We start from the raw sequence: 14,178 nt of genomic DNA, 5'->3' as shown, positions 1-14,178 counted from the left end.
GTATTGTCAGGTGAAGACAACACATGCTTGTTAAGTGCTGTGTGAACAAAAACACGGAAATGCTCTTCTGCGTAAAGTCAAACACACATTGACCCCAATGAGTGGGTACACCTTTAATACTTCTGGGAGAAAAATAACTCCTATTTTCTTTTCTCATCCTTGACTGATCATTTTAAATGTTGAGTTTCAGCGAATAACATGAACGCTGGTGATTGTGGCAAAAGAGACGGGAAGCTAGCTAGCTAGCTGCATTTTGACCATGACGAATGAATACGTGCGCATGAGTGTGCTGGCTTTCTTCGTTTGTCTGCCTGCCTGCCTGCACGTTGCTTCACTGCTTGCCTTGCGTTCCAATCTCGCACCACAACACAGACGCTCTTTGTTCGCTAGCCCACCTATGGCGTTCTGCATTGTTTGTTAGCATGAAGCTAAATCGACTTTGCTAAGGCAAAACCATGTGCTTGGACTTGCTTTGTTATGCTTGATTTGATGATAAACTTCAGTGAAGAGCTCTTTTTTTTTTTGCTCTCATTGTTGCGGTAATTCGCTGCTCGCCGTCAAGCGAGTCGAGTATCTCAAAATGCAAAAGCAATCTGCCATAAAGCGATTTGGACCAAGAAAAAGGCAAGAGGAAGAGCAGTCGCTCGGCGCTGCCGCTCGCTGATGAGGTGCCCGCAATTTGTCCGGCAGCGGGCCGCGGCTAAGTGAGCCTCAACTGACCAGAAAGGATGGGCCGCTGTCTGTTAGCCACGTAATGGACTCGTCCAATTAGGAGGCGGCGAGATGGCGCACGCTTCATTACGGCCCCGAGACCCACGCCGTCACGTCACAAATGATTTTAGGACAAATTCACGTGGTGATTGTCTCGTCTTAACGCGCACGCACGCATTGTGAGGAGGCGCATGCGTCGCGGCGCTCCCCATCGAGTCCTCGGCAGCCAGCGTGTCCAAATCAAATACATGAAAATGCTATATAAGAGCTCGCCTGGTTTTCCTCCCGGCCAGCTTGCGTCTGCCATCGAGTCACGCAAGGGAACGCACCAAGAAGCAACTCGGCTTTGGCGGAATATGACTTGATTTTGCAGCAAAAGGATAGACACGCACGGGCTATTGATTTGATTTTGGGAAGCTCAGCTACATTTGACATCGTTTGGATGGCTAAACCATTCACAACATTAGCTGGAAAATAAATCAGGTCTAAATGATACAGCCATTTTATTTTTTAACATTTCGCGGACCGCCTGCAATACCGTCACGGACCACTCGAGGGCCGAAGACCACCGGTTGACAAAGCCAGATCTAATGGAAGAGCAGCAAATCGTTTCCTTGTTGCGTTTGTGGCAATTTTCAGACGGACGGAGGGCGCTCGGCGAGTTGTCGGCTTCTTGTGTTTTGCTTGTCTTAAAGCCTTGCTAGGCAGGCAGCCACGCAGGCAGGCAGCCACGCAGGCAGGCAGCCACGCAGGCAGCCAGGCAGCCAGGCAGCCACGCAGGCAGCCACGCAGGCAGGCAGCCACGCAGGCGGGCAGCCACGCAGGCAGGCAGCCACGCAGGCAGGCAGTCACGCAGGCAGGCAGCCACGCAGGCAGGCAGCCACGCAGGCAGGCAGCCACGCAGGCAGGCAGGCAGCCACGCAGGCAGGCAGGCAGCCACGCAGGCAGGCAGCCACGCAGGCAGGCAGGCAGCCACGCAGGCAGGCGCTGTCATTGATTTGAGGCGCCCGTTCACATGACACGGATGGGAGAGCCGCCGCCGCCGCTATTGGGGAATCTCTCAATAAATCAATGCGACTTGAAAGGCAAGTGGGGGCCCGGTCTCTTTGGAGAAGCTTTCCGGCGTCCATCACCAAGGTTATTTTGTCAATGGCTGCTAATCCAGGTCCATTTTTTCCCCGCCGTTTACCGAGCGAGCGCCGTTCTCATGACTGAAGTCGGACGGACGGCCTTGGGAAGAAGAGCACAAAAGCAAAGGCTATGGATCGCTGCGGCTAAAATGGGAGTTCAGAAAGAGGTTGCTCTTTCTTCAATCTGAGGATTTTCTCCCACAAAGCACAATGGATCTCAAGCCCCCTTTTTCCTTCCGCTTTCTTAGCCATTTGGGCTCTCCTGCCTTCCATGCTTTGTGAAAAGTAGCAAAACAACTGTACGCCTTCCCGCAGGTCACATTGCTTGCGTCGAATGTTCTCCACCACTTGGCCTCTTGGACCATTTGCTTCAACGTGGACTTTTGAATTGCCCTCGTGACTGTTTTTCCTTCGGTCAACTTTTGAGACAAAAAGTTGATTGGCTCTCAGATGATGAAAATGTTGCCGCGTGGCTCGTTAGCACGTCGGAGCGAGCGAGCGAGCGCTCCTGCCACAACTCTCCTTGGCCTGGACCAGCTAGCGGCCTTTTGTTCCTTTCCTGCCAGTCGGAAGGAAGCACTTGGATAACGCCGCAGAGCGCCTGGTCATGTGGCATCTGCAGGCAGTTGGTTAAATGACGACATCAGGGTCGTAACGGCTTCACAAAAGTGCTGAGCCGTCCATGGCGCAAGCGTGCCTTTCCTGTCCCACTTCGTTGGGGTGCAAAGGAGGTCCACAAAAACCTTGTTTGCAAGCTCCTTTGCGTGGTGATCCTTAATGAGCTCCTTCTCCTCTTTCCCATCGCCGCCATTTCAAGCCGTGGCCTTTCTGCCTGCGCATTCCAGCGCCATGACGTGACATTGTTGATGAATAAAAGGCCGTATTATGTTACCCCCTCCCACCCAGTAAAAGGGCAAAGTGGACCACTTTTTATCTGCTGAACGAATCAATCAGGATTATGTCAGCGCAAAGGAATCACACACTGCGAGGTTTGGGAAGCGAGAGGAGAAAGCCGTTCCTGCTGACAACAGCGTCATTCTTTCTGCATTGATTGTTTTAGTTTCAATTTGGCTCCCTCATAATGTCAGCACTTGGTTGGCACGTGGTTGCTTCCACGCCTCCAGGTTTAAATCTGGGAAAAAAAGTCTCTTTAGGTGGAGATACAGCAAGTGACGGCCAGTCACGTCTCCGAAGCGAGCAGCAAGCTCGTCTCTCTCTGAGCGACCTCTGGAAAAGGCAAAAGTGAAGGCTGGCTGTTCCTATATGCGACGTCTGGGTCCCTCGCCCCCACTCGTTGGTCTTGTGGAGGATTGCGAGGGCACTAATTAGCATTTGAGCGCTGATGATTAGGAGATCAAACAGAGATCCAATGCCATTTCCGTCCATTAATGCTCCGGCTTTAGAGTGGCTGTCAAGGCTGTGACGCATCCTTCCTACCCTCGTGAGGAGATGACAGCCTGGGGGGGGCGCAATGAGGAAGAGGGATACGGCAGGAAACGTTTCGGTCGGCACTGTTTCGTGCCAAATTTGGGGGAAAGAATTGGAAATTCATTTTGTAAACAAAAATATATATACATCTCTGAAATGTTACGTATACGCTAGTCAAAGGAAATATAAGTCACACCATCCCAGCCAGCGAGTTTCAATGTTTTCTTTAAAGACAAAAAAAGATTGTGCCCACGGCTGATGGACGGGCGGCAAACATGACATTTCACCAGACTGCCTTTCCCAATTCAGCAAAAATTGGGCATTACAAGCAAGATCGCCTCCCACTAGCTTGATGCTAAGCTACAACTGGCATCGATAGTGGCCTCCAATCAACCTGAACGCAAACGGCGGAGCAACACTCGTAGACAGGCAATATCGCGTATATTCTTCATCCTCTGCGAGGACGGACTCACTTACCGTAAATGATGGCCGCTCATCCTATCAAAGCGTTTCCTTACGGTCTTGTCAGATCGCCCCCTTGTGGCGTCGCGGCGGCCGGCATTCGCTTGGCATCCGGCCGTCATCGGCGCGTGAGCGATGACCTCGCCGCCCGTCGCTGTTAACGACCTCGCCGCTCCCAGCTCCATTTTCCCCTCTCATCAAAAACATTAAGAAGGAAGCAGAAAGAAAAAGAAAGAAAGAAAAAAACATTTCTTCCCGCCAGTCGTTTGCAGCCGCATTGTATTTATGCACTGCAGGAAAAAAAAGAAGGTAATAGATCAAGCACATTCCATTATTCTCTTATAAGATCATTAGCAAATATAATTAGATATGAAAGAAAGTAATTTGGAGAGGCGAGCTGAGGAAAGCGCTATCAGGCACACAAGACAGATTGTAGCATCGCAGTGTTTGGGCTTAAATTGCTCAGCGGAGCTTTTATCTCCACGCCAATCTTTCAGCCTCAGAAATAGTTTGAGAGGCGTCGCGCCGCGCCGCACCGCGCCGCGCCGCACCGCACCGCACCGCCGACCAGAACAAACGTGCACTTCACTCGCGTGCTTATTTGATTTAAATAAAAAAAAATAAAAAAGGACTCATTAAAGGCTTGACATTGCTTCTTAGCTTCCTTGTTCTTCTCCTCTGGCCAGATACGTGTGTTCGGGAGGGGAGGGGAGGGCTTTCCCACCCCACCCTCGCAAACTGTGCGTTTTTTGCCCCGGAGGCCAGTCCGGGAACTGCTTCGCTCGCACTGTCGGACTTTCTTTCAATCGCCTCTACTTTTGGCCGTATCCATAGTTTGGATTTTGTCCTGAAGAGATTGTAGGCGCCCTCTGCTGTCAGAAATGTTCCCGTGCGTTCCTGTCACACAAACAGGCAAACAAGTTTTGATTCCGCTTTTGAGGTTATTTTCTGCCACTTTAATAAACGCAAGTAGCACGCAAATGGACTTTTGATGTGTGTGCTGCCACACACACACACACACACACACACACATCACCACTGCAGGGTGTGTTTGTCAAATAGACGTGAGCCCAAAAGCGGAGTCACAATTCCGCCGCCCCAAATTTGCCGCGGCGGCGGCGGCGGCGGCGTGTTCTTCCTCCTCGAAGCGCTTTGAGGGATGAGGAGGGAGAATGTGGATTTTTCTCCTCTTTTGTGCAAATCACAGAGAGCAGCAGCGGGCCCGTCTATAAACATCCTGTATTCATTAAAAGCATCTAAAAATACGCTTGTTTTGCTCCCTCACTTCCTTGATCCTTTTGCTTGCTAGCGCCGCAATTGACATATTTACCATTGTTAGATCAAGTGACTTGATGTTGAACCGGAAGCTTTGATAAGGACAAAATCTCCGTCTTTGACTCGAAGAAGCCGACAGCGCTGATCTGGCCGCTGATCCAGCGCTGATCCAGCGCTGCTACTGGCCAAATGGTTTTCAAACTTAGTTTCCCGGATGCTTGCTCACATTTCTGACTTGAATTCGACAGGGCGGATTGGTTGATAAGATTTGGACAATCGCGCCAGTTTGACGTAGCAACGTGAACTTGGACGAGAGGTGTCAAAAGTCTCGGGAAGTCGGCCGAGCAAGACGTTTGAGTTCCGAGACCAACTTGTCCTAGAGGTCTATCCGCTTGAGTTGCAAATTTGCCTCTCAAAGCCCGGAAGCCGCTTTTGCTCGACCTCGTGAGATTTGCTCCAAATGCCCATCATGAGTAGACGTTGTGCCTGCTTCTTGCTCTTCTTAGGCCTGGCTCTCAGAAGAAAAGGGCCCGTGCTGTCCCACCGACCGCCACGGGAGGGCGCAGCATGAAAGCAAAGCAAAGCATCAACATGGATCGAATTGATAGCGTCTGAGAATTGATTGTCTTCACAATGAAAGGAAGAAGCGACGTGATGTCAGATTTGTTGCACTGATGGACAAAGTTAGTTTGTTGTACTTGTTGTCTGTCGTTTCTTTGAGTTGCACTTCTTGAATTGTCGTTCCCGCCGATCAAATCAAAAGCACTTTTTTTTTCTTCTTTAAAACAAAACAAAAAATACTTTGAAAGATAAGCTGAAACAACTATTTTTTAGACTGGAGGAGGGAAATAAAAAGAGTGTCTCAACATTCTTGCATGACGAGGGGGATGTATTTGCTTGCTCTTGCTCCGTGAGAAGAAAAAACAAAGAATAGGAGAAGAAACTGGAAAATGTTGTGTATAGCCATAGCGTCAACTAAGCTTATGAATTCAAAACACGCAAAGTTGCCCGAAATGTTGTTTGGGGAGACGCTTAAAAAAGGTGGCTCACTTGATGAAGAGTGAAAATGAAATATGGACTCGAATCTGGGCTGATATTTGCCATTTCGTCTCGTGACTTGGGGGTTGAATTTGGGTTTGATGTCATTGCCATTTGGGTTCCCAATCTGTGAAACGTTCTGTTGAGCTTGGTCACGTCGGGCTTGACTCGCTGTGTTGCACTGCCACCTGCTGGTCGCGTTGAAGACTGTTTTTTTTGGTTTTTTTGCCCAGTGCCCGCGTGGCTGTCGGAGGAGGAGCAGCAGCCGGTGACCCTTGGCCCCTCTCTGACCCTGGACCAGGACCACCTCAACAGCGACCTTGATGATCTTGGCGACCTCGGCTGCAGCCAGCAAGACTAACCGCCAACGTGATGAAGAAGAAGAAAAACGTTTGTTTTGAAACTACCTGTGTGACGGACGACGAGCACACACGACCGTCAACTTTTTCATTCCTTCTTTCCTGTATTCCGCCAGCCACCCAGACTTGCTACACATATAACTATATCGTACCCGGAATGTATCCTTCTGTAGACTAGCCACGCTAGCGCGCAGGCTAACTGTTAGCGATGGCCGTCCAGGCCGTCAGTAAATAGGCGGGGGAAAAAGCAACAAAACGACAAGAAGGACAAAAAACAACAAACAATGTGCGTATTGAGGGTTCTTTCCATTTTCAACTAAGAATCACAAAGTGACTGATTGGTTTGTTTGTTTGTTTGTTTGTTTGTTTGTTTGTTTGTTTGTTTGTTTGTTTGTTTGAAATCTAACTGCAAAAATTGCTTGATTGGCCAGATTTCAAGTCAACGTTTTGCCTCAGCTTTACTTGTGGTTGAACAACGCTAGTTGAGGAAGTTCATGTCGTGCTTTTTTTTTTCTCTTCTTCCCAGCAGCCTAAAGTTGCAATGTGGGAAGTCTGGCCTTTTATGTTATATGACAGAAAACTAAGAACAAAGCAATCAGTCCTATTAGAGATCTTTTTTTTCTTTTTATATATATATCTTTTTCTTTTTTTGGAAAGAAGCAATGATGCACTGCTGACTTTAACAATGTGTTTGATGATTGTGAACAAGGAGCACTTGAACTGCCCCAAGATGTACTTTGACCCCCAAAGCCCCTCATAGCGGCATACCTCCATCACCCCGCCCCACCCGCCCCTTTTATGGGGGGAGGGGTCTTTCTCCGTGTACATTAAGAGATTTACGAAGACGTTCCCAAGGAGCGTCGTTAAAAAAAAAAAAAGAGGCATTTCCCAAGCCTGCGTTCTTCTTGGGAAGAATTAAAAAAACAAAAAACAAAGAAGGTTTTGTAAAATAGCGCCGGCCGTCGTTGTTGCACAGTGTTGCTGAGTACTACTGATGAGGACGAGGAAGATGTATTTGCTTGCTCCGTGAGAAGAAACGCAAAGAAAAGGAGAAGAAACTGGAAAAGATGGACATATTGTGAATAGCCTTAGCGTGGACTATAGCTGTGCTAGACACTTTGATTTGGCTCACCTTGTCGTTTTTCATCCAAACCCACACACACACACACACACATTGGTATATTCCACTTGGGGGTGAGCATCCTGATTGAACCCCAAATCTACCTTGTGATGAGTTGCAGATGGCCACCTGTTGAAGATGAGAAGAGTCATCCAAGTGAATAGTGCCCCAAACATTTTTGCCAGCGTGGTCGGTCCATCGGGAAAAGAAAAATCACAAACAAACAAAAGATGACAATCGTTCGCCGTGCTGCAAAGCGTCAAGGGCGCATGGATGAGGCTGAGGATGAAGGTGATGCTGCTGACCATGCATAGCGGGTGGGCGGGCGGGCAGGTTCTCCTCTCCTTGTCGCTTGGCCTTTTCTCTGACGCTTGACTGACTGCTTGGGGTTCTCGCCAGCATTTTGCACTGTGATTGTATGATGAGCAAGATGATGAGGAAGATGAGATGATTCCCTGAAGGCCGCCGCCGTCGTGTGTTTGTGCGTCTCCCTCGGCGTCGTGAAATGTTTCCGTCTTTTTTTTCATGTGAAGAGAACGATTCTAACGCGCTAATGTACAGTCCCCGATAAGATGATCGTAATATTAATAATAATAATGGTATGGTAATAATAATCAACCCCGCCCGCCCCCGTTTCTTTTCATCCCAGCCAAGACTTTAGTTGGATCTATACTCGATGTGGCTTTGACTTTTTCTTTGGACTTCCTCGGAGCCGCCGGCGGCCGGCCGGCCTGCGTGCGTGCGTGCGTGCCGGCCTGCGTGCGTGCGTGCCTGCGCGAGCGAGCGAGCGAGCGAGGGGTCGCCGGAGGGGCGGCGAGCGGTCGCGTTCCACATCCTCTCCTGGTGTCTTGTGTTTGGCAGATGCTTCGTTTTGTAACTACTGAACTGTACTTATAAGAAAAATAAAATGTATTCCAACTCCAAAAAAAAGAAAAAAAAAAGAAAAGATGGCATCTGCTGCGTTCTTCTTACGTGGCCATCCAACCAAAACGCGACAAATTTGAAAAAAAAAACCTCATTCGTTGGCACTGTTGAAAAGAAAATGTTGATTTTGAGTGAAAGAAATTGTGATTGATTTCAGGTTAGAACTACAACTTTCAATGATTGAGAACTAAAACTTTCAAGGATTGATTAATTTGTTGTTAAATAACTTTTGGCTTTAATGTCGACATTTTCTTTTCAGTTCAATGTGACTTGATTTTAAAAATGAGTCCGTGGTCAGAAAGTTAAAAAAAAATCTGAATTTCAAATTCAACAAATGTAAGATAATTTCATTGTGACTTGATTCCATAACTATATTGAATCTCTAATTTTTGAAAAAAGTTTGTCAAAGTAATTCATCAACACTGTTAAAATCTATTTTGACTTTGAATTAAAAAAAAAAAATTAAATGTTAGTTTCCAAAAATTCCCAAAATTTGAATGTAATTGATTCTGTTGACAATAGTAGCTTCTTTAGGGAATATGCTTGGATTTCCCCAACCCAAAAAATCATACTTTATCGACACTGTTAAAAATGAAATTGTGATTTTTATTTTAAGTTTAATGCTGGATACATATGGATCGTCTCATTGAAAGTGGAACAATTCAGTTTGGCACAATGAAAACCCAAATCGGTTTTCGTGACAAGACAGACGTATGAAGTGAAATCAATTTCATTTGAATTTTTTTCAAAACGTTACAAATAAAATAAACATGTATTTACACCTCAAACGGGAGAGTTACATGAAAACAAATGGACACCAACCATTTTCTTTGAACTCCTTTTTGACAAAGGCCGAACAGACGAAGAAAACTGCTGGGTCGCTTCAGCAGTTGTGCGGGGCGGGCTGCTTGACGTGCGCAAAGACGCGGCGGCGCTCGCACGTCTTGACCGTGGTCAGGTTTTGCCTGAGGAGGGCGCCGCGACTCAGCTTCTTGCGCTCAGGCCTCCCGCCGCCGGCGTCCGGCAGGTCGACCGGGCGGGGGATGCCCCACGCCGCCAGCCGCGACCATTCGTGCCCACGCCGAAACGACAGCGATGACACCACAGGCCTGAGGGCACACACGCAAAGACTTATGCATTCACTCATTTATTATTGGGGGGCATTCTGTGAGTTACCTGCACGAAACGTTTTCCTCGTCGGAACCTTCGTCCTCTTCGTTGTGGTCTTGGAGGCGGTGGTCAGCTGCGCTCGTCCCGCATCTCATCTGATAGACGGACACGCTGGGCTCTGACTCCTCGGGGGACAAAAGGGGCCCCACCTCTGACACACACACAAAAATACGCTGCCGATCTGGCCCTGTATCGTGTGTGTGTGCGTAGATTGTCACCTGGTAGACTGACGATGACCCAGCCACCGTCTTCAAACTCCAGCAGTTGGTCTCCCCCATCTTCACATTCGTCATCGCCGCCGAGCAGCTGAGAAATGATCTTGCCTATCATCGTCACGGCAACCTGCATGAGTAAGTAAGATGAGTACAACGATGACCATTTCAAGTTCTGTCTCCCGCTTGTGGCCACCTGCGCGCATGACGCCTGTCAGTGCTTGTCAGCTAGTTCATAAGGCGTCACTTTTTGAAATGGCGCAAATATGAAAAAAATGATGACATCATTAAAAAGACAGTATTATTTCTTTGAAATGTTGCGACTCCACTTGACTTGCTTGACTTTTGCCACCGTGACGTAGAATTAGTTGAAAGGTGAAAGTTGAGAGTTACTAATGACTTGCACGTATTTGCCATTTGGCTCATATGTCATGGACTTGTTCAAGCGACAGCAGCTGCTGTGACGTCAGAGCGAGGCCAAAAAAAAAACAAAGACCCTTCGAGGCGGGTGTGCAAAAAGATGTCACGCCTCTCAAAGCTAACAATAGTGTTTTAACTCACCTGATGGATCTATCTATCTTGTTAATTTCCTTCTTCAAGGTGCGGTCGTCGAGCTGAGTTGATGCTGTCGATTTGTTTTGATCGCGAGCTTGATGTTTATCTTCGTTCCAGTCCTCCCTCCCTCCCTCCCTCCCAGTGCCGCTACGTCATCAAGAGCCGTCCCAAAAGAGGCGGGAGGCATCATCGTCCTCTGACAGCACGGCATTGGCAAGCAACTGCTGCATTTTTCTTTTTAATCTTCGCATCATTATTTCAATAAAATAGCTGTATTAAAATAAAAATATATTTCTTTTTGTTGCTGTTTATCGCCGAGTGTTCCCACTGAGCCTTTTCCTACGGAGCAGCCCAAAAAGAGGCGGGGTCAGTCAGGTTAAGTCACTGGACGCAGGAGTCTTCAGGTTGATCATTTTGCTTTGTTATTACTTAGAAGCTCTTTTGCTAAAGTGACTATTACTAGTCTAACTGATTTAGTTGTTTTTTTTTATTATTATTATTGTCCTTAAAAGCAGACTTCGTTGACGTCATCAAAAGCCGTCCCGAGAGGCGGGAGCTCATTACGTCACCGAAAAGTTTTTCAGGAGCGCTCGAGAGGATCGCTTTATGCTTTATGTTCGTCAATGATGTGACAAATTGATTTGACTTAATTAACATATTAATCCATATTTTTCAATTGCGCAGCCATCCCTACCAGCGTCCTATTACGTTATCCAAAGCCGACCGAAAGTCGGTGACGAGTCTCCAACAACAGCACGACCAAACTTTATTATTCCGACAAGGGGACCGGGTAAGAAAAGTTTGAATACATTCCTTTTAACACATTACAGTCAAACAAAGTAACGCTTTTGAAGGGAGAACGTGATGTGGCTAACCTAACTTTAGTCGAGGAAGTAAGTGTAAGCAACTGTGAAAACGAAACTGGATGTGCACTATTTCAGGTCCACCCTTCCTTCCTTCCTTCCTTCCTTCCTTCCTTCCTTCATCTGTTCTCGCAAGGTGATCAATTTGTTGTCCGTTGTCCCAGGTAAAGTAGGCACGCCCTAAACACAATTCAACTGATTTCAAATCTATCTATCAATCAAGACAACAGCGCGGCCCTTGTTTACTTCAAACCTAAAATATCAGAGTCCCTGTGTCTTTTCATTCATGACCTCTTGAGACTTTTTGTGGTGTAATGTTAATTGGTTAAACTGGCTTTTGGGCTTGAAATTGTCCTCATTCGTGAGCTTTGACGAGCCTCTAAAAATGCCCAAAATGAGGTCTCTTTGGGAATTGCTTTTTGATTTCTTTTTTTTTGTAAATGCATTCATTATATGTCTACCAAGTCAAAATGGCTTGGAGGCTTCATTTCCCCCTCCAAAAAATCAATGACTTTGGAACTGTTTTCTGCTATGCTCGACAAATGCTACGTGATGTGCTTTTGCCGCAGAGTTAGCAAGATGTCTCCCAGGGTGGATGACGTCATGCGTCTGTGCTGCGACATCTCAGCTCACGAGCAAATTAAGGTGGCGGTCAAAGGCTCGGCCCAGGGAGCTTTCGTGGCGGGTGGCGGCGCCTTTGTGGGAGGCCTGCTGGGCGGACCGCCTGGTATCGCCGTTGGTAAGAACAACGAAAAACCTGTATGGCAAATCATCTCCAACGACAACGTGTGTGTTTTTTTGTGGGTGTTTGTGGGAATGTGGGTCTTTTTGTGTGCGTGCGGTAGTTCATTTACAGACATTTCCAGGTCAGGTTGGTAGAATGAATTCATGACTATAGCATGCAAGCGAACTCAGCGCTAACTTGGTTGGCTAAGTCTCCCGCTCGAGCACATTCTTGTACAGTTTGAAATTATGGGGGAATATACGTACACACTGCACAGGGAGTTAGTTGCATGAGGTATGATCAAAGTGTTTTAAAAATGCCCATCAACATTAGAAAGTCAGAAAGCTAGCGACGCTCATGAGCACGGAGAAAGTGAAATGTGAGTGGAACACGCTGCTCTGGTCAGGACTATTTGCTTGACAGTTATTTGTGGCAGTTATTTGTGGCTTACGGGATCCTCCAAACACACAAACAAATCACCATCGCGGCCAAGACAGCTGGCGTTAGCTGACAGGGTCAACTGGACAGAGAAGCGCTTTTGCCACAAGGTGGAGTTGTCTTTTAGAGGATAGATGGACGGAGGGAGGGACGGACGGACGGACGGAGGGAGGGACGGGCGGACGGACGGAAGTCTGAGGTAAAAGGGCTGCAGAAAGAATGGACAGCTGGGATGGGTTAGGGTTAGTGGCTTGAAGAAAGCAAAGAGCGCGCGTTTGACTCCCTTGCGTGTGTCCACCAGGGGGCGTGCTGGGCAGCCTGATGGCGGGCTGGCTGGCCAGCGGGCAATTCCGGCCGCTGGCTCAGATCCTGACCGAGCTGCCGCCGGCGCAGCGCGACAGACTCTACGAGGACGTAAGCGCCGTCCTGGCCGGCTTGAACTGGACGGACGCGGCCCAGCTGGTGGCCTTGGTGACGGGCAACGCCACGTTGCAGCAGCAGGTGCTCGCCGCCCTGCTCAACTACGTCACCAAAGAGCTCCGAGCCGAGGTGCGCTACAGAGACTGAAAGTCTGAAGCTTGTGAAGCTCCCTCCGTTCCTGCCCCTGTCCATTTTTCTCTCACTCGAAATGATGTACCTACCACATTACACGTTTCGAAATAGTTCTTGTTTACAGCCGCTTTTGTCTGTTTTGCAATACTTGAGGTATGTCCACACTGTGCTCCGGTTCTCCAAGATGAATGGGTGAGCGAGAGCGAGCTCTGTTTTCATCGCGCGGCGGCGGACACACTGAAGAAACGCCTACTTGTGGCAAAAGCTTCTTTGTAAAAACGCCAGTTTACACCGGCGAGAATCGGTTCTGTTGCAGAGTGTGTGGCAAACCATTCGGTCTTAAGGATCGGTCGGCTCAAGAGACAAAAGGAACTCCATCGCTGAATCTGACGACCAAAAGGAGGCTGTCTTGCGAATCCCCAATTCCCCAATTTTTGACTCCCTTTAAGCAAACTCTGGTTCAGTTTGATTTCATTGAAAGGAATAGTGATCATTGATCTGATTGATTTGAATATGATATACAATGGCTAAAATATGTTTTATATAGCCCAACACAGCAAAGACATGAAATGAATGGTCACGTATTCTAAAAGAGTGCCAATAATGGCTTCGATTACAACAGCGCGTCAAGTAACGTCAGCCACCGTTTCATGAGTGTTTTAGCAACACTCGTGCCTTTGTCATCCTGTCTCTTGATTCAAGTGTCGAAGCGTTGGTAGGTAGCTAGCTAGGGGCGAGCCACAAATGTTCAACTAATACTGTACCATTGTGTGCTGAGTTGGAAATAAAGTCAGTTGAAAAGAAAATACAAGATTGGTTCTTGACAATGCTCCCTCCACGAACTCAACTGAATGTCCAGCACGAACGTGCGTGTGTTAAACCTTTAAAAAAAAGTTGATTCACTACATGCAATGACAGGATGGACTGCATATTTTTTGCCGTTCTTATTTTTACCTTCCACCCCCCCCCCGCACAGGTACAAATGCAAGGAGAAACTAGCCTGGAGTGTCGGCGTGTTGCTTCCGGTGCCAAGTGCAGAGAGATGAGCTGGCGCAGGTGATCCCGGCATCCGAGCCTTTCGCAAACGGGGAACATGCCCCATTTGTGCCGCTGCCGCCGCCTCCTCACAAAAGGCAGAGCTACTCGCTCATCGCCGACCGAGGTGAGTGACTTCCAAAGCTTTCCTGAACACAATGAGGCAACATCTGCGCGCGCGC

At 47.9% G+C, this 14,178-nt stretch overlaps 3 protein-coding genes across 5 annotated transcripts in view; 2 read left to right on the top strand and 1 right to left on the bottom strand.

Annotated features, from left to right (window-relative positions):
* The window catches only part of znf536 (zinc finger protein 536), a 119,733-nt gene extending 112,450 nt beyond the window's left edge, over positions 1 to 7,283 (top strand). For both annotated transcript variants that reach the window (XM_037246957.1, XM_037246956.1), the window contains exon 8: positions 6,278 to 7,283. In XM_037246957.1, the coding sequence (XP_037102852.1) occupies positions 6,278 to 6,405 (128 nt within the window). In that variant the 3' untranslated portion in view covers positions 6,406 to 7,283. The remainder of the gene's footprint in view (positions 1 to 6,277) is intronic.
* A 1,749-nt stretch (positions 7,284 to 9,032) lies between these two features.
* Positions 9,033 to 10,554, bottom strand: si:ch211-260e23.9. Its single transcript, XM_037247058.1, has 4 exons — positions 10,391 to 10,554; positions 9,836 to 9,959; positions 9,624 to 9,768; positions 9,033 to 9,556 (listed from the first exon to the last, which is right to left on the bottom strand). Exons 2-4 carry the CDS (start codon positions 9,945 to 9,947, stop codon positions 9,331 to 9,333), a joined length of 483 nt encoding a protein of 160 aa, XP_037102953.1. The 5' UTR covers positions 9,948 to 9,959; positions 10,391 to 10,554; the 3' UTR covers positions 9,033 to 9,330.
* A 356-nt stretch (positions 10,555 to 10,910) lies between these two features.
* On the top strand, positions 10,911 to 13,175 carry LOC119120288 (protein C19orf12 homolog). 2 transcript variants are annotated; one of them, XM_037247059.1, is made up of 4 exons: positions 10,911 to 11,174; positions 11,817 to 11,986; positions 12,711 to 12,958; positions 13,086 to 13,175. In XM_037247059.1, the coding sequence occupies exons 2-4, from the start codon at positions 11,827 to 11,829 to the stop codon at positions 13,155 to 13,157; spliced, it is 480 nt and encodes a 159-aa protein (XP_037102954.1). In that variant the 5' UTR covers positions 10,911 to 11,174; positions 11,817 to 11,826; the 3' UTR covers positions 13,158 to 13,175. The 2 variants fall into 2 exon arrangements, with proteins under 2 accessions (XP_037102954.1, XP_037102955.1); XM_037247060.1 differs by lacking the exon at positions 13,086 to 13,175 and having other exon boundaries at positions 10,915 to 11,174; positions 12,711 to 13,071.
* Positions 13,176 to 14,178: the final 1,003 nt, after the last annotated feature.

This window comes from Syngnathus acus, chromosome 3 (assembly GCF_901709675.1).
Source record: "Syngnathus acus chromosome 3, fSynAcu1.2, whole genome shotgun sequence".
Taxonomy (NCBI): Eukaryota; Metazoa; Chordata; class Actinopteri; order Syngnathiformes; family Syngnathidae; genus Syngnathus; species Syngnathus acus.
Note: the sequence above shows the minus strand (reverse complement) of the source record. Positions and strands in the feature narration are given on the sequence as shown.